We start from the raw sequence: 22,311 nt of genomic DNA, 5'->3' as shown, positions 1-22,311 counted from the left end.
CTGGACCCCTCCGTCTTGCTGCCGCAGTGGACCCAGAAAAGCTGCGAGGCTGACCATTGGTTTGGTTCCACTCGGTCACATAGGCACACAGCTAATCTCCCCTCAGTGGGCATTGGCAATAAGGGATGCTGGTCTGCCTGGACCGCTCAGACGGCAAACAACTGATATGTCTAAGACATTTAGTGGTAGTTCTGTCTTCAGGTACAGCTGGATCCAGAGGTTTCCAGACTCTCTGTCTCCCTGCGCTTTTCATACCTCTCCTTTCTCATGTGTTATGGGCTTCACCATCAATTTGCTTCCTGTCGTGGGGATGGGGTCAGCCGCAGGTCTACATCCCAACAGGCAAAAGAGTCTATTTGTTTCAGTCCCTCAGTTGACAAGTTCTGGAGGGATTCTGAGCATCCTGCTGGCACTAGGTGTCTTGGCCCCAGGCATCTCCCTGTGCTCTGATGGTCGTCAGTGAGTCCATGGTATATTTCAGAAACAGGCTAAGCTCTGAGTTTGAGAGTGACATGAGTAAGAGCTCAATGGAAAGCGATCCTTCCGAAGAACCTCAGGTCTGATGAGGTGGGGTCCTGAGTAGGGGTGAGCAGCCAAAGGTGGCTCCTCGGTGGGGGCTGGGACGCTGTCTCTGGGGGTACCCTGATGGGGGGGCTTAAGGGCATCCCAGTGGCCACTGCTGATGCAGGCTGTGGGCTTCCCCTGTCCCCAGTGCTCCCAAAGCTGGGTTCAGCTCCTGAATTGCTCATGTTGTGGGCATCAGTCAGCGAAAGTGCCCGGCCCAGCGCACAGCCAAGGGTTCTGGAGCAGAGCCAGAGGCGGGGAAATGATGATGAACGGCCTTCAGTCAAATCCTCTAGATAAGAAACATGACCTCGGACTCAGAAATCTTTCCCTGGAAGGATTCTGAATCTCAGTCTGTCCTCAGGACGTCTTCCTTCACGAGACACAGGGGAGTGACTTTTCCTGTCTCTTTCCAGAAACCAAATCGGGTGTGGCCGTGAGGTTGGTGAATGGAGGTGACAGGTGTCAGGGCCGGGTGGAGGTCCTGTACCAAGGCTCCTGGGGCACCGTGTGTGACGACGACTGGGACACAAATGATGCCAATGTGGCCTGTGGGCAGCTGGGCTGTGGCTGGGCCTTGTCGGCCCCAGGAAGTGCCCGGTTTGGTCAGGGCTCAGGGCCGATTGTCCTGGATAACGTGCGCTGCTCAGGAAATGAGACCCACCTGTGGAGCTGCCCCCACAATGGCTGGAACTCCCACAACTGTGGACACGGCGAGGACGCCAGTGCCATCTGCTCAGGTGGGTCTCACATAAGCAGGGTTGCGTCTCTGGGGTGTGCTTTCCTTCTTCCATTCTGATCCCCTCTCAAAGCATTTTCTTCATTTCTCGCTTCCTTACATCACCTTATCTCCCGCTAGGAAGCATGGGGTCCTTAGACCCCACTCTCCTTGATCCTTGTTACAGGTCACTAGACCAACCTTGATTCTGTCCACCTTCTTTTTTTTTTTATTAAGAACTTTTATTGAGATACAATTAACAGACAATAAACAGCATATATTTAGAGTGTACAATTCGGTATCCCAATCTTCCAATTCATTCTCCCCCAACCCTTCCTGCTTTCCCCACTTGGTGTCCATGTGTTTGTTCTCTATACCTGTGTCTCTATTTCTGCCTTGCATTTCCTCTTTCATAGTTGTTAGCATTTGCCTTGTGTATTGAGGTGCTCCTATATTGGGTGCATATATATTTATAATTGTTATCCCCTCTTCTTGGATTGATTCCTTGATCTTTATGTAATATCCTTTCTTGTCTCTTGTAACATTTTTTATTTTAAAGTCTATTTTATCTGATATGAGTATTGCTACTCCAGCTTTCTTTTGATTTTCATTTGCATGGAATATCTTTTTCCATCCCTTCATTTTCCATCTGTATGTGTTCCTAGGTCTGAAGTGAGTCTCTTGTAGACAGCATATATATGGGTCTTGTGTTTGTATCCATTCAGCCAGTCCGTGTCTTTTGGTTGGGGCATTTAGTCCATTTACATTGAAGGTAATTATTGATATGTATGTTCATATTACCATTTTCTTAATCATTTTGTTTTTGTTTTTGTAGGTGCTTTTCTTCTCTTATGTTTCCTGCTTAGAGAAGTTCCTTTGGCATTTGTTGTAGGGCTGGTTTGGTGGTGCTGAATTCCCTTAGCTGTTGCTTGTCTGTAAAGCTTTGGATTTCTCCAACGAATCTGAATGAGATCCTTGCTGGGTAGAGTATTCTTGGGTGTAGGTTCTTCCCTTTCATCACTTGAAATATATCATGTCACTCCCTTCTGGCTTGCAGAGTTTCTGCTGAGAAATTAGCTGTTAACCTTATGGGAGTTCCCTTGTATGTTATTTGTCGTTTTTCCCTTGTTGCTTTTAATAACATTTCTCTGTCTTTAATTTTTGTCAGCTTGATTACTATATGTCTTGGCGTGTTTCTCCTTGGGTTTATCCTGCCTGGGACTCTCTGTGCTTCCTGGACTTGGGTAGCAATTTCCTTTCCCATGTTAGGGAAGTTTTCAACTATAATCTCTTCCAATATTTTCTCGGGTGCTTTCTCTCTCTCTTCTCCTTCTGGGACCCCTATCATGCGAATGTTGGTGTGTTTAACATTGTTCCAGAGGTATCTTATGCTGTCCTCAGTTCCTTTCATTCTTTTTTCCTTATTCTTTTCTGCATCAGTGATTATCACCATTCTGTCTTCCAGGTCACTTATTCGCCCTTCTGCCTCCGTTAATCTGTTATTGGTTCCTTCTTGTGTATTTTTCATTTCTGTTATTGTGTTGCATATCTCTGTTTGTTTGCTCTTTAATTCTTCTAGGTCTTTGGTAGACTTTTTGATCTTTGCATCCAGTCTTTTTTCAAAGTCCTGGATCATCTTCACTATCATTATTCTGAATTCTTTTTCTGGAAGGGTGCCTATCTCCCCTTCACTTAGTTGTTTTTCCTGGGCTATATCCTGTCCCTTAATCTGGTACAAAGTTCTCTGCTTTTTCATTTCTCTGTCTTTCTGTGGCTGTGGTTTTCAGTTGTGTAAGATGAAATACTGCTGATACTGCTTGATCCTGCTGTCTGCCCTCTTGTCCACCTTCTTTTTAATCTGGCTGTGTTCCCCTCCAGATTGCTCTTTTATGACCATTGCTTCCTATGGGAAGCATCATGGGGATCCTGTCAGCGTGTCAGTGCTCCACATTCCAGTCAATGGTCCTTGGTGCAATGTGTAAATCCTGGGTTAAGCCTCTGTGTTGACCACCTGTAGTTACTAGGATTGTGAAAAACTTCAGCTACCAGCTAGAGAATGTGTTATTGAGGATGTTTTTGCTTAGGTTGTAGATTTTCAAGCGATGGTCTCTAAGCTAGAAGGGGACCCAATAACTGATATGTCTAAGACATTTAGTGGTAGTTCTGACTTCAGTTACAGCTGGATCCAGAGGATTCCAGACTCTCTGTCCCCCTGTGCTTTTCATACCTCTCCTTTCTTATGTGTTTGGGCTTCACCCTAATTTGCTTCTGGTCATGGGGACAGGGACCAGCTGCAAGTCTACATCCCAACAGGCAAAAGGGTCTATTTGTTGCAGTCCTTCAGCTGACAATACCTGGAGGGACTCTGAGCATCCTGCTGCTGATAGGTGTCTTGGCGCAGGGATACCCTGTGCTCTGTTGATCGTCTGTGAGTCCATGGTTTATTCCAGAACCAGCCTAAGCTTTGGGTGTGAGAGTGACATCAGTAAGAGCTCAGAGGAAAGCAATCCTTGAGAACAACCTCAGGTCTGATGAGGTGGGGTCCTGAGTAGGGGTGAGCAGCCAAAGGTGGCTCCCTGGTGGGGGATGGAAGCTGTATCTGGGAGTTCCCTGGCGTGGGGCCTCAAGCCCATCCCTGTGGTCACTGCCAATGCGGGGTGTGGGCTTCCCCTCTCCTCACTACCTCCCAAAGCTGGGTTCAGCTCCTGACTGCTGGTGTTTTGGGTATCAGTCAGCGAAAGTGTCTAACTCAGCACACAACCAGAGGTGGGTAAATAATGATGAATGGCCTTCAGTCAAGTCCTCTTGATAGGAAACATGACCTCGGACTCAGAAGTCTTTCCCTGGAAGGATTCTGAATCTCAGTCCGTCCTCCGGACGTCTTCCTTCACGAGACACAGGGGACTGACTTTTCCTGTCTCTTTCCAGAAACCAAATCGGGTGTGGCTGTGAGGCTGGTGAATGGAGGTGACAGGTGCCAGGGCCGGGTGGAGGTCCTGTACCAAGGCTCCTGGGGCACCGTGTGTGATGATGACTGGGACACCAATGATGCTAATGTGGCCTGCAGGCAGCTGGGTTGTGGCTGGGCCTTGTCGGCCCCAGGAAGTGCCCGGTTTGGTCAGGGCTCAGGGCCCATTGTCCTGGATCATGTGCGCTGCTCAGGAAATGAGACCCACCTGTGGAGCTGCCCCCACAATGGCTGGAACTCCCACAACTGTGGACACGGCGAGGACGCCAGTGCCATCTGCTCAGGTGGGTCTCAAATAAGCAGGGTTGTATCTCTGGGGTGTGCTTTCCTTCTTCCACTCTAATCCCCTCTCAAAGCATTTTCTTCATTTCTTGCTTCCTTTAATCACCTTACCTCTCGAATAGGAATTACTATGGGCTTTGAGGAGCTTCCAGGCATGGAGATGGTGAATGAGCACAAAGAACCCAGCCAAAGGGGACATGAAGCCTTTTTCTCCACATTACAGGGCAGGCAGAGGCAAAAGAGGACAGTTCTCTTAGGAGGTCTCTGAATGGAGGTCATGGTCTGGGCCTGCAGGTGGCCCAGTGTTTGGTGTCTGAGTCCTGGTCTGTCGCCCCTCCAGGGACCTGGGATGCCCTGTCAGGGCACCAAGTGTGCTGTGAGCAGAGCAGGGATCCCGTGTGTCCTGCCAGGCACAGCCTTGCCATCACCTCTGGTTGGGCCTGAGAGATCACACGTGGGATGCGGACCTAGAGCTGGACCCCTCCATCTTGCTGCCTCAGTGGAGCCAGAAAAGCGGCGAGGCTGACCATTGGTTTGGTTCCACTCGGTCACACAGGCACACAGCTAATCTCCCCTCGGTGGGCATTGGCAATAAAGGTTGCTGGTCTGCCGGGACCCCTCAGGGGATACATCTTTGTGGGGTAGAGGATCGTAGAGCCCTCCCCACTTCCCAACCCTCTGAGGCTGAGCACACGCATGGGGACTGAGCGTCTTACCTGCTCAGCCTTGTCCCCTTTTGCCCCTGTCATACCCCTTCTGTGCCTTGTGTCTGGCCTGCTTTGTCTCTCTCCCAGCTGCCCGGCCCCAGTCCACGCACATTCCAAGTGAGTCCTGCTGCCTTGTGACTCCGGGTGTCCCTCCCGCCCCTCTCACCTCCACAGACGCCAACCGTTAGCCTAAGGAGGTGAGTGTGGACTTTTTCCACATCCCGGTACCAAGTCCCTTATCACTCTAGCGCAAGCTGAAGGTTCCAGATGAGCCACTCTTGCTGGGGCCTCGGGTGTGCCTCAGTAACTTAAGGATGTGGTGGCTACAATCTGTTCCCCCAGTACATTTGGTACCAGGGGAGATCTGTCCTGGGGTCACTTCTGCTTGAAAGCATTGTCACATATAAACAAGGGTTATATATGGGGTGAGAACAGAGCTGTTTCATGCCCTATACCCCAGGCAGAGACTCAAAGGGATCCGTCCCTAAAGAGCAGCACTCCGTCAGGAGAGCGTGCTGATGGCTCTCTTGGTCTCTGCTACCTCATGGCCATGTGGGGGACATTGGAGGGCATGATTTGGCTCACGCCAAGCTCTCAGAAAAGGCCTCTTTCTCCCTTCAGCAGGGGAACTTCTCAGACCCCAGTCTCCCTGATCCTTGTTTCAGGTCACTTGACCAACCTTGATTGTATCCAGCTTCTTTCTATTCTGGCTGTGTTCCCCTCTGGATCGCTCTTGTATGACAGCTGCTTCCCATGGGAAGCATCACGGGGATTCTGCCAGCGTGTCAGTGCTCAGCCTTCCAGTCAATGGTCCTTGGTGCAATGTCTAAATCCTGGGTTAAGCCTCTCTGTTGACCACCTCTAGGTAATAGGATTGCGGAAAAGCTTCAGGTACCAGTTAGAGAATGTGTTAGTGAGGATCTTTTTGCTTAAGTGGTAGAATCCCAAGTGATGTTTTCTTAAGCTAGAAGGGTACTCAAACTTATGTGTCAAAGACATTTAGTGGTAGTTTTGTCTTCAGGTACAGCTGGATCCAGAGGTTTCCAGACTCTCTTTCCCTGGCACTTTTCATATCTCTCCTTTCTTATGTGTTTGTGCTTCACCCTCAATTTGCTTCCTGTAGTGAGGACAAATGCCAGCTGCAGGTATCCACCCTAACAGGCAAAAGAGTCTTTTGTTCCAGTCCTTCAGCTGACAAGTTTTGGAGGGACTCTGAGCATCCTGCTGGCAATAGGAGTCTTGTCCCTAATCACCTCCCTGTGCTCTGATGGTAGTCAGTGAGTCCATGGTTTATTTCAGAACCAGCCTAAGCTTTGGGTTTGAGAGTGACATGAGTAAGAGCTCAGTGGAAAGCTAGTCTTCAGAACAATATCAGGTCTCATGAGCAGGGGTCCCAGTTAGGGGTGAGCAGCCAAAGGTGGCTCCTTGGTAGGGGCTGAGAAGTTGTCTCTGTGGGCATCCTGACGCGCGGACTCAATCCCATCCTCGTGGTCACTGCCGACGCAGGGCCTGGGCTTCCCCTCTCCCCCCTGCTCCCAAGGCTGGGTTCAGCTCCTGCACTGCTGGTGCTGTGGGCATCAGTCAGCAAAAGTTCCTGGCCCAGCTCACCGCCAAGGCTTCTGGAACACAGCCAGAGGCAGGGAAATGTTGATGAACGGCCTTCAGTCAAGTCCTCTTGATAGGAAACATGACCTCGGACTCAGAAGTCTTTCTATAGAAGGATTCTGAATCTCAGTCCGTCCTCAGGACGTCTTCCTTCAGGAGACCCAGGGGAGTGACCTTTCCTGTCTCTTTCCAGAAACCAAATCGAGTTTGGCCGTGAGGCTGGTGAATGGAGGTGGTAGGTGCCAGGGCCGGGTGGAGGTCCTGTACCAAGGCTCCTGGGGCACCGTGTGTGACGACGACTGGGACATCAGTGATGCCAACGTGTTCTGTAGGCAGCTGGGCTGTGGCCCGGCCTTGTCGGCCCCAGGAAGTGCCCGGTTTGGCCAGGGCTCAGGGCCGATTGTCCTGGATAACGTGCGCTGCTCAGGAAACGAGACCTACCTGTGGAGCTGCCCCCACAATGGCTGGAACTCCCACGACTGTGGACATGGAGAGGACGCCAGTGCCATCTGCTCAGGTGGGTCTCACATAAGCAGGGTTGCGTCTCTGGGGTGTGCTTTCCTTCTTCCATTCTGATCCCCTCTCAAAGCATTTTCTTCATTTCTTGCTTCTTTTCATCACCTTATCTCCAGTTAGGAATTAGTATGAGCTTTTGAGGAGCTGCCAGGCATGGAGATGGTGAATTAGCACAAAGAACGAAACTGAAGGGGACATGAAGCCTTTTTCTCCAACATTACCGGGCAGGCAGAGGCAAAAGAGGACAGTTCTGTGAGGAGGTCTCTGAATGGAGTCATGGGCTGGTCCTGCAGGTGGCCCAGGGTTTGGTGTCTGAGTCCTGGGTGTAAGTCCTCCAGGGACTTGGGAGGCCCTGTCGGGGAACAACTGTCCTGTGAGCAGAACAGGGGCCCCATGTGTCCTGCCAGGCACAGCCTTGCCACCACCTGTGGTCGGGCCTGAGAGATCACACATTTGATGCAGACCTGGAGCTGGACCCCTCTGACTTGCTGCCTCAGTGGACTCAGGAAAGCTGCGAGGTTGACCATTGGTTTGTGACTACTCAGTCCTGTAGGCGCACAGCTATTCCTCCCTCAGTGGACCTTGGCAATAAGGGATGCTGGTCTGCCTGCACCTCTCAGAGGGAACGTCTATGTGTGCTGAGGATGGCAGAGGCCTCCTCCTCCACGGCCCTCTGAAGCAGGGCACATGCTTGGGGCCTGAGAGTCTCACCTGCTCTGTGTTGCACCCCTTTGCCCATGTCGTGTCCCTTATGTGCCAGGTTGGCAGCCTGCTTTGTCTCTGTCCCAGCTGCTCGGCCCCAGTCCACACTCATTCCAGGTGAGCCCTGCTGCCTCTTGACTCTAGGTTTCCCTCCCTACCCTCTCCCCTCCACAGAAGCCAACCAGTAGCCTAAGGAAGGGAGTGTGGACATTTTCCCCATCCTGGTACCACATCCCTGGTCGATCTAGAACAAGCAGAAGTTTGTAGATGAGCTACTACTCCTGGAGCCTCGGGTGTGCCTCAGTGATTTAAGGACATGGTGGCTACCCTCTGTTGCCCCAGTACATTTGGTACCAGGGGAGGTTTGCTCTGGGGTCACTTCTGCTTGAAATCATTGTCACATGTAAAGAACAATTATAGGTGGGGTGAGAAGAGAGCTGTTTCATGCCCTACACCCCAGGTGGAGTCTCAAAGGGATACTTCCCCAAAGAGCAGCACTTAGTCAGGAGAGCGTGCTGATGGCTCTCATGGTCTGTGCCACCTCATAGCCATGTGAGGGACATTGGAGGGCATGATTTGGCTCATGCCAAGCTCTCAGAAAAGGCCTCTTTCTCCCTTCAGTAGGGGAACTTCTCAGACCCCGCTCTCCCAGAAACTTGATTCGGGTCACTAGACCAACCTTGATTCTATCCAGACTCTTTCTATTCTGGCTGTGTTCCCCTCCAGATCGCTCTTGTACAACAGCTGCTTCCCATGGGAAGCATCACGGGGATCCTTCCAGCGTGTCAGTGCTCAGCCTTCCAGTCAATGGTCCTTGGTGCAATGTCTAAATCCTGGGTTAAGCCTCTGTGTTGACCACCTCTAGGTACTAGGATTGCGGAAAAGCTTCATATACAAGCTAGAGAATGTGTTAGTGAGGATCTTTTTGCTTAAGTGGTAGGATCCCAAGTGATGTTCTCTTAAGCTAGAAGGGTACTCAAACTTATATATCTAAGACATTTAGTGGTAGTTTTGTCTTCAGGTACAGCTGGATCCAGAGGTTTCCAGACTCTCTTTCCCTGGCACTTTTCATACCTCTCCTTTCTTATGTGTTTGTGCTTCACCCTCAATTTGCTTCCTGTAGGGAGGACAGGGACCAGACTCAGTCCTACATCCCAACAGGCAAAAGAGTCTAATTGTTCCCGTCCTTCAGCTGGCAAGCCCTGCAGGAACTCTAGCATCCTGCTGCCAATAGGTGTCTTGTCCCCAATCATCTCCATGTGCTGTGATGATATTCATTGAGTCCATGGTTTATTTCAGAACCAGGCTAAGCTCTGAGTTTGAGAGTGACATGAGTAAGAGCTCAGTGGAAAGCGATCCTTCTGAAGAACCTCAGGTCTGATGAGGTGGGGTCCTGAGTAGGGCTGAGCAGGCAAAGGTGGCTCCTTGGTAGGGGCTGGGAAGCTGTCTCGGGGGGTTCCATGATGTGGGGCCTCAAGCCCATCCCAGTGATCACTTCCGATGGAGGCTGTGGGCTTCCCCTCTCCCCACTGCCTCCCAAGGCTGGGTTAAGCTTTTGAAGTGCTGTTGCTGTGGGCATCAGTCAGCAAACGTGCCTGGCTCAGTGCACAGCCAAGGGTCCTGGAGTACAGCCAGAGGCGGGAAAATGACGATGAATGGCCTTCAGTCAAGTCCTCTTGATAGGAAACATGACCATGGGCTCAGAAGTCTTTCCCTGGAAGGATTCTGAATCTCAGTCCGTTCTCAGGACGTCTTCCTTCAGGACACGGGGGAGTGACTTTTCCTGTCTCTTTCCAGAAACCAAATCAGATTTGGCTTTGAGGCTGGTGAATGGAGGTGACAGGTGCCAGGGCCGGGTGGAGGTCCTGTACCAAGGCTCCTGGGGCACCGTGTGTGACGATGACTGGGACATCAACGCTGCCAATGTGGTCTGCAGGCAGCTGGGCTGTGGCTGGGCCTTGTCGGCCCCAGGAAGTGCCCGGTTTGGTCAGGGCTCAGGGCCGATTGTCCTGGATAACATGCGCTGCTCAGGAAACGAGACCTACCTGTGGAGCTGCCCCCACAATGGCTGGAACTCCCACAACTGTGGACACGGCGCGGACGCCAGTGCCATCTGCTCAGGTGGGTCTCACATAAGCAGGGTTGTGTCTCTGGGGTGTGCTTTCCTTCTTCCATTCTGATCCCCTCTCAAAGCATTTTCTTCATTTCTCGCTTCCTTACATCACCTTATCTCCGGCTAGGAATTACTATGGGCTTTTGATGAGCTGCCAGGCATGCAGATGGTGAATGAGCACAAAGAGCCCAGCTGAAGGGGACATGAAGCCTTTTTCTCCACATCACAGGGCAGGCAGAGGCAAAAGAGGACCGTTATGTCACGTGTTCTTTGAATGGCAGTCATGGTCGTGTCCCAGTGTTCGGTATCTGAGTCCTGGACTGTCGCCCCTTCAGAGACTTGGGATGCCCTTCAGGACAGCAATTGTGTTGTGAGCACATCAGGGGCCTCATGTGTCCTGCCAGGCACAGGCTTACCATCACCTCCCATCAGGGCTGAGAGATCACACATGGGATGCGCACCTGGAGCTGGACCCCTCTCTTTTTTTTTTTTTTTTTTTAATTTAATCTCCTTATTGGAATATTATTGCGTTACACTGATCTTCCAATTTTTGAATTTCACCAGAATGAATCAGCTATATCTACCCACCTTCCAGCAACTCCCTCCCACCCTCCCTCTCCTGGCCCTGTAAGTCATCACCCATCATTGAGTTTGTCTCCTTATGTTATGCAGGAACTTCCATAAGCTGTCTGCTTTACATTTGGTAGTGTATATTTGTCAAAGCTACTCTCTCACTTCGCCCCAGCTTCCCCATTCCCCACCCCCCCTGCCATCGTGTGTCCTCAAGTTCATTCTCTACATCTGCATCTTTATTCTTGCCCTGTCACTGGGTTCATCAGTAGCAATTGTTTTTATTTTGATTCCATAAGGATGAGTTAGCATACGGTATTTGTTTTTCTCTTTCTGGCTTACTTCACTCTGTATGACAGACCCTAGGTCTATCCACCTAATTACAAACAACTCAATTTCAGTCTCTTTTATGGATGAGTACTATTCCATTGCACATATGTGCCCCATCTTCTTTATGCATTCATCTGTTGATGGGCATTTAGGTTGCTTCCATGTCTTGGCTATTGTAAACAGTGCCGCAATGAATATTGTGGTACACGTTTCTTTTTGGATTATGGTTTTCTCAGGGTATATGCCCAGTAGTGGGATTGCTGGGTCATATGGTAGTTCCATTTGTAGTTTTTAGGGAACCTCCATACTTTTTTCCATAGTGGCTGTACCAATTTACATTCCCACCAACAGTGCAGGAGAGTTCCCTTTTCTCCACACCTTCTCTAGCATGTATTGTTTCTAGATTTTTTGAAGATGGCCATTCTGACCAGTGTGAGGTGGTACCTCATTGTGGCTTTGACTTGCATTTCTCTAATGATTGGTGATGTTGAGCATCTTTTCATGTGTTTGTTGGCCATCTGTATGTCTTCTGTGGAGAAATGTCTATTTAGGTCTTGCCCCCATTTGTGGATTGGGTTATTTGCTTTTTTGGTATGAAGCTGCATGAGCTGCTTGTATATTTTGGAGATTAATCCTTTGTCCGTTGCTTCGTTAGCAAATATTTTCTCCCACTCTGAGGGTTGTCTTCTAGTCTTGGTTATGGTTTCTTTCACTATGCAAAAGCTTTTAAATTTCATTAGATCCCATTTGTTTATTCTTGATTTTATTTCCATTATTCTGGGAGGTAGGTCAAAAAGGATCCTTTTTTGATTTATGTCATTCAGTGTTCTACTTATGTTTTCCTCTAGGAGCTTTATGGTGTCTTGCCTTACATTTAGGTCTTTGATCCATTTCGAGTTCATTTTTTGTGTATGGTGTTAGGACGTGTTCTAATTTCATTCTTTTACTTGTAGCTCTCCAATTTTCCCAGCACCACTTATTAAAGAGGCTGTCTTTTCCATTGTATATTCTTGCCTCCTTTGTCAAAGATAAGGTGCCCATATGTGTGTGGATTTATCACTGGGCTCTCTATTGTGTTGCATTGATTTACATTTCTGTTTTATTGCCAGTTCCATACTGTCTTGATCACTGTAGCCTTGTAGTATAGTTTGAAGTCAGGGAGCCTGATTCCTGCAGCTCCATCTTTCCTTCTCAAGAATGCTTTGGCTATTTGGGGTCTTTTGCATTTCCATACAAATCGTAAGATTTCTTGTTCTAGTTCTGTGAAAAATGCCATTGATAATTTGATAGGGATTTCACTGAATCTGTAAGTTGCTTTGGGTAGGACAGTCATTTTCACAATGTTGATTCTTGCAATCCAAGAACATGGTTTTTTCCTCCATCTGTTTGTATCGTCTTTGATTTCTTTCATCAGTGTCTTACAGTTTTCTGCATACAGATCTTTTGCCTCCTTAGGCAGTTTTATTCCTAGGTATTTTATTCTTTTTGTTGCAGTGGTGAATGGGAGTGTTTTCTTTATTTCTCTTTCTGCTCTTTCATTGTTAGTGTATAGGAATGCTAGAGATTTCTGTGCATTAATTTTGTATCCTGCTACTTTACTAAATTCATCGATTAGTGCTAACAGTTTTCTGGTAGAGTCTTTAGGGTTTTCTATGTATAATATCATGTCATCTGCAACGAGTGACAATTTTACTTCTTCTTTTCCAATTTGAATTCCTTTTATTTCATTTTCTTCTTGATTGCTGTGGCTAACACTTCCAAAACTGTGTTGAATAATAGTGGTGATAGTGGGCACCCTTTTCTTGTTCCTGTCTTTAGGGGGAATGCATTCAGTTTTTTACCATTTAGAATGATGTTGGCTGTTAGATTGTCATATATGGCTTTTATCATGTTGCGGTAACTTCCTTCTATGCCCACTTTCTGGAGAGTTTTTATCATAAATGGATTTGAACTTGGTCAAAAGCTTTTTCTGCATTTATTGAAACTATCACATGGTTTTTATCCTTCAATTTGTTAATATGAGATATTACATTGATTGATTTGCGTGTATTGAAGAATCCTTGCATTCCAGGGACAAACCCCACTTGATCATGGTGTATGATCTTTTCAATGTGCTGTTGGATTCTGTTAGCTAGTGTTTTGTTGAGGATTTTTGCATGTGCATTCATCAGAGATATTGGCCTGTAATTTTCTTTTTTTGTGACATCTTTGTCTGGTTTTGGTATCAGGGTGATGGTGGCCTCGTAGAATGAGTTTGGGAGTTTTCCTCCTTCTGCTATATACTGGAAGAGCTTAGAAAGGTTAGGTGTTAGCTCTTCTCTAAATGTTTGATAGAATTTTCTGGTGAAGCCATCTGGCCCTGGGCTTTTGTTTGTTGGCAGATTTTTAATCACAGTCTCTATTTCCATGTGTGTGATTGGTCTGTGTATATTTTCTATTTCTTCCTGGTCCAGTCTTGGAAGATTGTACTTTTCTAAGTGTTTATCCATTTCTTGTAGGTTATGCAATTTATTGGCATACAGTTGTTTGCAGTAGTCTCTCATGATCTTTTGTATTTCTGTGGCATCGGTTGTTACTTCTTTTCACTTCTAATTCTGTTGATTTGCGTCTCCTCCCTTTTTGTCCTCATGAGTCTGGCTAATGGTTTATCACTTTTGTTTATCTTCTCAAAGAATCAGCTTTTCTTTTTTATTGATCTTTGCTACTGTTTCCTTCATTTCTTTTTCATTTATTTCTGATCTGATCTTTATGATTTCTTTCCTTCTGCTCCCTTTGTGGTGTTTTTGTTCTTCGTTCTCTAGTTGTTTTAGGTGTAAGGTTAGGTTGTTTATTCTAAATTTTTCTTGTTTGTTGAGGTAGGATTGTGTTGTTATAAACTTCCTCTTAGACATGCTTTTTCTGCGCCCCATAGGTTTTGGGTGGTCATGTTTTCATTGTCATTTGTTTCCAGGTATTTTTTGATTTCCTCTTTGATTTCTGCAGTGACTTCTTGGTTGTTTAATAGCGTATTGTTTAGCCTCCATGTGTTTGTATTTTTTACAGTTTTTTTCTTGTAATTGATATCTAGTCTCATGCATTGTAGTCAGAGAAGATGCTTGATATGATTTAAATTTCTTGAATTTACCAAGGCTTGATTTGTGACCCAAGCTGTAATTTATCCTGGAGAATCTTCCGTGTGCACTTGAGAAGAAAGTGTGTTCTGTAGTTTTTGGATGGAATGTCCTATAAATATCAATAAAGTCAAGAAGGTCTAATGTCACATTGAGAGCCTGTGTTTCTTTATTTGTTTTGTATTTGGATGTTCTGTCCATTGGTGAAAGTGGGGTGTTAAAGTCTCCTACTAGTATTATGTTACTATCAATTTCCCCTTTTATGGCTGTTAGCATTTGCCTTATGTATTGAGGTGCTCCTATGTTGGGTGCATAGATATTTACAATTGTTATATCTTGTTCTTGGATTGATCCCTTGATCATCACGTAGTGTCCTTCGTTGTCTCTTGTAATAGTCTTTACTTTAAGGTCTAATTTGTCTGATATGAGCATTGCTACTCCAGCTTTCTTTTGACTTCCATTTGCACGGAATATTTTTTTCCATCCCCTTACTTTCAGTCTGTATGTGTCCCTAAGTCTGAACTGGGTTTCTTGTACACAGCATATATAAGGGTCTTGTTTTTGTATCCATTCAGCCAGTCTGTGTCTTCTGGGTGGAGCGCTTAATCCAATAACATTTAATGTAATTATTAACGTGTATGTTCCTATTACCATTTTAGTGATTGTTTTGGCTGTGTTTCTGTAGGTCTTTTCCTTCTCTTGTGTTACTGCCTAGTGGAGTTCCTTTAGCAGCTGTTGTAAGGCTCGCTTGGTGGTGCTGAATTCTCTTAGCTTTTGCTTGTCTGTAAAGCGTTTGATCTCTCTGTCAAATGTGAATGAGATTCTTGCTGGGTAGAGTATTCTTGGCTGTAGGTTTTTCTCTTTCAAGACTTTAATTGTCCCCTGCCACTCCCTTCTGGCCTGCAGAGTTTCTTCAGGAAGATCAATTCTTATGCATATGGGTTTTCCCTTATGTTATTGTTGCTTTTCCCTTGCTGCTTTTAATATTTTTTCCTTGTGTTTAATTTTCATTAGTTTGATTAGTATGTGTCTCGGTGTATTTCTCCTTGGGTTAATTCTGTATGGGACTCTGCACTTCTTGGACTTGGCTTACTATTTCCTTTCCCATGGGGGGAAATTTTCCACCATAATCTCCTCAAATATTTCCTCGGACCCTTTCCTTTTTTCTTCTTCTTCTGGAATGCCTGTGATTCGAATATCTTTTTGAATCATGGGCTTAATATCATCCCCTAGGTCTCTGAGACTGTCTTCCATTCTTTTTATTCTCTTTTCTTTTTCCAGCTCTGTGGAAGTTATTTCCCCCATTCTATCTTCCAACTCACTTACTCATGCTGCCTCAGTTAATGTGCTGTTTATACAGTCTAGAGTATTTTCAATTTTGGTTATTTTGTTGCTCATTACTGTTTGTTTGCTCTTTAGTTCTTCTGAGTCCTTATGAACTGTTTCTTGTATTTTCTTTATTTTGTTATTGAGATTTTGGAGCATCTTTACTATCATTACTCTGAATTGACTTTCCAGAAATTTTCTTATTTCCTCTTCATTTGTTTGGTCTTGTGGGTTTTTTTCACACTCCTTTGCCTGCAAGGCGTTTCTTTGTTTTCTCATTTTGTCTACTTTATCGTGTGTGCTGTCTCCTTTCCCTATCCTGCTTAGTAGAAATTCCTCTTATCTCTGTTCTGTTTGGCTTGAGGTGTCAAGCACTGGAGCTTGTTGGCCTTTGATTGGGTTTGGAACTTGTTGTTGAGAATGAGAACTGTCGGGGAGCACTTGCTGATTAATATTCCATGGGATCAGGTGTTCTGGTGGTTCAATGTCCTAGACTCTGCTCTGCTGTCTCAGAGGTTCAGGTTTGGCCCTGGCTGGTGCAACAACTCCCTGGAGGCTGCACGGCATGGAGAAAAAGGAGGTAGAAGGAGAGCAAAGAAAAAAGGGAAGAGAAAAGGGAAGAAAGGGAAAGGGCAGACAGATCCCCAAGACTGGTGGCGAAAGCAACTCTAATCAGTCAAAATCACACAAGGAGATGTGCACAGTTGCACTTGCAGAAAGAGATGAGGAAAAGAAACCAATGAGAAGAGAAAACGGGAGAACATGGAAAGGAAAGGAGAGAGTACTCATACCAATTGCAAGCAAATCCACGTGCACACATGTACAGTAAATATTAAACTAACAAATGCCTAAAACCAGAATTAAAATAAATGTAGCAAAAAGACCTCCAATATTTCCAGGTATGGCTCTGCCCCTGCTGTGGAGGGGACTGTGGAGAATTCAGACTGTGATGGGGTATTAGTCCTGTGTGTATTTGTTCCCACAGTCCCCAGTTGTCCCATATTTTGGCAGTCTCTATTGTGGAAACACTCGTGTAACCAGCTAGTCCACAGATGCAGGTTCTTTCAATGGTACTGTGCACATTAAATCTGCTCCTCCTGTGGCTGTTGCTCTTTCTCTTCTTTGGTTCTGGAGACCTCAGGGATCAGTTTTGGCTTTGGTCCCTCCTTTGCCTGTGGGTTGCTCTCAGGAGTCGGCTCCTCACCCAGGCAAGAGGGAGTGAAAGAGGGTGCTTGTGTCTCACTTGAACTTCAGGTCAGAGGTAGGAAAGGGTATGGTAGCCTTAGTGAGATCTGTGGGATGGCACGGAGAAAAAGGAGGTAGAAGGAGAGCAAGGGAAAAAAGGAAGAGAAAAGGGGAGAAAGGGAGGAGGCAGATAGGTCCCCAAGTTCGGTGGTAAGAGCAACTCTAATCAGTCAAAATCACAGAAGGAGATGTGCACACTTGCACTTGCAGAAAGAGAAGAGGGAAAAAAAGCAATGAGAAGAGAAAACGAGAGAGCAAAGAAAAGGAAGAAGAAAGTACTCATACCAATTACAAGCCTATCTGCATATACATATTTATATGTTAAAAGTTTAACTGACACTTACCTAAAACCAGAAACAAAAACATACCGAAAAGTCCTCCAATATTTCTAGGTATGGCTCTGCCCCTGCTGTGGAGAGGACTGTGGAGAGCTCAGACTGTGATCTGGTGTTAGTCTTGTGTGTATTTTTCCCCACAGTCCCCAGTTGTCCCCTGTGTCTGCAGTCTCTATTGTAGAAACACTCGTCTAATCAGGTGATCCAGAGGTGCAGGTTCTTTCAAGCCTACTGTGGGCGAAATCTCTGGGATTGCTGGCAGCAGCAGAGTGCAGTGGGCCTGAGATGTTGGTGGGCTTCCCCTGCTGCCAGGAGAGTGTGGCCAGTGACTTGTCTTACACACAGGACCCTTGGCAGCTGTGGCTGTACAGGCCGCGGGCTGGTGGCGTGGTGGTGGCGGCAGGGGAACGGGGAGACTGGCAGGAGGGCGGGCGTTCAGCGGGACCCAGCAGCGTATGGCGCTGGCTCCGAGCTGCGGACTTTTGGAGCCGGCAGCATGGGTCACGCCGATTCACCGCCGCCTGTGGGTTCGTGGAGAGGGATTTCCCTCCCAAGCACTCTGAGACAAAAGTCCCCTGACTCTCCGTCTGTCCCAGGTATTTCCAGAAACTCCCTATCTTGCTGGCGCACCAGCCTGCCAGGCTTTTCTCATGCAGCCAGCCCGCGCTCTCTGCCTGGGGACTGCTCTCCGAAGCCCAGGCCTCGGCGCCCAGCCCCCACCTCCTCCGTGGGTGAGCAGCTTAGCTTCTTTGGCCGGGGAGAGCTGCCTGACTCCTCCGTGCAGGGATCTCTCCACTCTGCCCTTGGTAAACCTGACCTTGCTCTCCCTTCTGGGTGCTCCACTGCTCCCCCTGTCCTTCCCCGCCTGCGAGGGAGCTCCCCCGTGTGTGGCAGCCTTCCCTCCCTCACAGCTCCATCCCAGAGGGGCCGGTCTCTTCAGAATTTTAGTCTCTCTCTTTTTTCCCCTTTCTTTGCTTTGTGCTACCTGAGTACGTGGAATTTCTCTTGTCTTTTTGGTGGTCTGATGTCTCCTGCTGGCATTCGAGAGGTGTTCTCCAGGTGCCAATCTCCAAGTGGCTGTGTTTCAGAAGTATTTCCGTGGAGGAGGGTGATCACCACGTCCTACTCCTCCACCATCTGTCTCTGGAATCACTGCTCTCTGTCTTGCTGTCTCAGTGGACCCAGAAAAGCTGCGAGGCTGACCTTTGGTTTGGGTCCACTCGGTCACATCGGCGCACAGCTACTCCTCCCTCAGTGGACCCTGGCAACAAGGGATGCTGGTGTGCCTGCACCTCTCAGAGGGAACGTCTTTGTGGGCTGAGAATGGCAGTAGCCTCACCTGTCCATGGCCCTCCGAGGCAGGGCACACGCTTGGGGACTGAGCATCTCACCTGCTCAGCGTCATTCTCTTTTGCCCCTGTGGTGCCCCTTCTGTGCCATGTGACTGGAGTGCCTTGTCTCTCTCCCAGCGGCCCGGCCCCAGGCCACGCTCATTCCAGGTTAGCCCTGCTGCATCATGACTCCAGGTGTCCCTCCCTCCCCTCTCACCTCCAAAACATCAACCAGTAACCTAAGGTGGCGAGTGTGGACATTTTCCACATCCCGGTACCACATCCCTGGTGACTGTAGTGCAAGCAGAAGGTTCCAGACAAACCACTCCTCCTGGAGCCTCAGGTGTGCCTCAGCAATTTAAGGACGTTGTGGCTACACTCTGTTCCCCCAGTACATTTTGTGCCAGCGCAGGTCTGTCCTGGGGTCACTTCTGCTTGAAAGCATTGTCACATGTAAAGAAGAGTTATATGTGGGGCGAGAACAGAGCTGTTTCATGCCCTACACCCCAGGTGGAGTCTCAAAGGGATCCTTCCCCAAAGAGCAGCACTCAGTCAGGAGAGCGTGCTGATAGCTCTCATGGTCTGTGCCACCTCATGGCCATGTGATGGACATTGGAGGGCATGATTTGGCTCATGTGAAGCTCTCAGAAAAGGCCCCTTCCTCCCTTAGGCAAGGGAACTTCTCAGACCCCACTCTCCCTGATTCTTGTTACAGGTCACAGGAGCAACCTTGATTCTGTCCACCTTCTTTCTTATCTGGCTGTGCTCCCTTCCAGATCGCTCTTGTACGACAGCTGCTTCCTATGGGAAGCATCACGGGGATCCTGCCAGTGTGTTAGTGCTCAACCTTCCAGTCCACGGGGCCAGGTGCAATGTCTAAATCCTGCGTTAAGCCTCTGTGTTGACCACCTCTAGGTACTAGGATTGTGGCTAAGCTTCACCTACCAGCTAGAAAATGAGTTAGTGAGGATGTTTTTGCTTAAGTGATGCGCTCTTAAGCTGGAAGCGGACCCAACAACTTATGTGTCTAAGACATTTAGTGGTAGTTGTGTCTTCAGGTACAGCTGGATCCAGAGGTTTCCAGACTCTCTGTCCCCCTGCACTTTTCATACCTCTCCTTTCTTATGTGTTTGGGTTTCACTCTTAATTGGCTTCCTGGGACAGACATAGGGCCCATACTCAGTTCTACATCCCAACAGGCAAAAAAGTCTATTTGTACTATTCTTTCTGCCGACAAGTCCTGGAGGGACTCTGAGCATCCTGCTGGCAATAGGTGTCTTGTCCCTAATCACCTCCCTGTGTTCTGATGATATTCAGTGAGTCCATGGTTTATTTCAGAAGCAGGCTAAGCTTTGGGTTTGAGAGTGACATGAGTAAGAGCTCAGTGGAAAGCAAGCCTTCAATAACCTCAAGTCTGATGAGGTGGGGTCCTGAGTAGGGGTGAGCAGCCAAAGGTGGCTCCTTGGTGGGGGCTGGGAAGCTGTCTCTGGGGGTTCCCTGATGCGGGGGCTTGAGCCCAACCCAGTGGCCACTGCTGATGCAGGCTGTGGGCTTCCCATCTCCCCACTGCTGCCAAGGCTGTGTTCAGCTCCTGAACTGCTGGTGTTGTGGGCATCTGTCAGCAAAAGTGCCTGGCTCAGTGCACAGCCAAGGGTTCTGGAACACATCCAGAGGCAGGGAAATGATGATGAATGGCCTTTAGTCAAGTCCTCTTGGTAGGAAACATGACCTCGAACTCAGAAGTCCTTCCCTGGAAGGATTCTGGATCTCAGTCCGTCCTCAGGACGTCTTCCATCAGGACACAGGAGAGTGACTTTTCCTGTCTCTTTCCAGAAATCAAATCGGGTTTGGCCGTGAGGCTGGTGAATGGAGGTGGTAGGTGCCAGGGCCTGGTGGAGGTCCTGTACCAAGGCTCCTGGGGCACCGTGTGTGACGACGACTGGGACACAAATGATGCCAACGTGGTCTGCAGGCAGCTGGGCTGTGGCTGGGCCTTGTCGGCCCCAGGAAGTGCCCGGTTTGGTCAGGGCTCAGGGCCGATTGTCCTGGATAACGTGCGCTGCTCAGGAAACGAGACCCACCTGTGGAGCTGCCCCCACAATGGCTGGAACTCCCACAACTGTGGACACGGCGAGGACGCCAGTGTCATCTGCTCAGGTGGGTCTCACATAAGCAGGGTTGTGTCTCTGGGGTGTGCTTTCCTTCTTCCATTCTGATTCCCTCTCAAAGCATTTTCTTCATTTCTCCCATCAAGTCACCTTATCTCTGTCTAGGAATTACTATGAGCTTTTCGTGAGCTGCCAGGTATGGAGATGGTGAATTATCCCAAAGAACCAAGCTGAAGGGGACATGAAGCCTTTTTCTCCACGTCACAGGGCAGGCAGAGGCCAAAGAGAACAGTTCTCTTAGGAGGTCTCTGAATGGAGGTCATGGTCTGGGCCTGCAGGTGGCCCAGGGTTTGGTGTCTGAGTCCTGGACTGTCGCCCCTCCAGGGACCTGGGATGCCCTGTCAGGGCACCAAGTGTGCTGTGAGCAGAGCAGGGGCCCCGTGTGTCCTGCCAAGCACCGCCTTGCCACCACCTCCAGTCTGGCTTGAGAGATCACACATGGGATGCAGACCTGGAGCTGGACCCCTCCATCTTGCTGCTTCAGTGGACCCAGAAATGTTGTGAGGCTACCCATTGGTTTGGTCCCACTCAGTCAGATAGGCGCACAGCTACTCCTCCCTCAGTGGACCTTGGCAACAAGGGATGCTGGTGTGCCTGCACCTCTCAGTGGGAACATATTTGGGGGGCTGATGATGGCAGAGGTCTCCCCCCTCCACCATTCTTAGGCAGGGCACATGCATGGGGACTGAGCATCTCACCTGCTCAGCTTCCTCCTCCTTTGCCCCTGCCGTGCCCCTTCTGTGCCATGTGTTTGGCCTTTTTTCTCTCTCCCCCATCTTCCTGGCCACAGTCCATGTTTATTCCAGGTGAGTACCTCTGCCTCTTGTGTCTGAGTTTCCTCCCTCCCCTGTCACTTCCACAGATGCCAACAAATAGCCTCTGCAGGGTAATGTGGATTGTAGGATACCTATTTACTCTTTAGGACAGTGAGGCACAGGGCAGTTAAGTAACCCGCTGAAGTCACCCAGCAAGAAGAATGCTACAGCTGCTGCATGGCAACCCAGGTGTCTGGCTTCAAGTCCTCTCTTAACCTCTAGGCCCTTATCCCCTTTGGCCAATGCTGCCCACTGACATTTGTAAGTGAAAACCCACTTTTCCACTGTGGTGTGCTGTGTATTTGAGCCATCTCTGAAGCAGGAATGACCTTAGTGGATGTTTTGTGAAATGACTTTGCAAAGCAGGAAAGCTCCCAGGGTTTCATGGGCAGCGCCCCCAGGAAGGGTCATACATGCTGTGGGCAGTAAGGGAGAGCCTGAGCCACGCCTGCCCCACAGTTAGTTGTTCACAGACAGTACGGTCATCAACTCCCCGCTGCCAGGTCTCTTTTGTGCCTTTTCTGTTGCGCTGTCTTCTGATGCGTCATTAGGTCTGGAACACAACGTCTGAAATGACCCCCGGGGTCTGCAGTGTGCGTCATGGTCAGAGGCCTGGCACTGAGTCTCAGCAGAAAGGCCATGTCCTAAATCCTCCAGGAAGAGCAGATCAGTAGGACACGTACATTGTCCTCAAACCTCATCATACATCCCGACAATCAGGAATCTGCAAACTTTTTTAAGAAATGTATTTGATCAAAGTAGAGTTGATTTACAACGTACTAATTTCTACTGTACAGCAAAGTGATTCAGCTATACATATACATACATTTGTTTTCATTGGAATCCTCAGTGTTTTTAGCCGTTTCCTGGTTTGTCATCCTTGCTCTTTCCCTCATAAGTTAATTG

At 48.3% G+C, this 22,311-nt stretch overlaps 1 protein-coding gene across 1 annotated transcript in view; it reads left to right on the top strand.

Annotated features, from left to right (window-relative positions):
• Positions 1-22,311, top strand: part of LOC130854176 (deleted in malignant brain tumors 1 protein-like) — a 197,203-nt gene that overhangs the window by 6,609 nt on the left and 168,283 nt on the right. The window contains 7 exon segments of the mRNA XM_057736939.1: positions 981-1,304; positions 4,211-4,534; positions 6,957-7,361; positions 9,770-10,203; positions 17,805-17,826; positions 19,148-19,160; positions 20,233-20,579. Coding sequence (XP_057592922.1) covers positions 981-1,304; positions 4,211-4,534; positions 6,957-7,361; positions 9,770-10,203; positions 17,805-17,826; positions 19,148-19,160; positions 20,233-20,579 — 1,869 coding nt within the window.

This window comes from Hippopotamus amphibius, chromosome 5 (genome assembly GCF_030028045.1).
Source record: "Hippopotamus amphibius kiboko isolate mHipAmp2 chromosome 5, mHipAmp2.hap2, whole genome shotgun sequence".
In the NCBI taxonomy this organism is placed as follows: domain Eukaryota; kingdom Metazoa; phylum Chordata; class Mammalia; order Artiodactyla; family Hippopotamidae; genus Hippopotamus; species Hippopotamus amphibius.
This window is presented reverse-complemented; position numbering and strand designations above follow the sequence as displayed.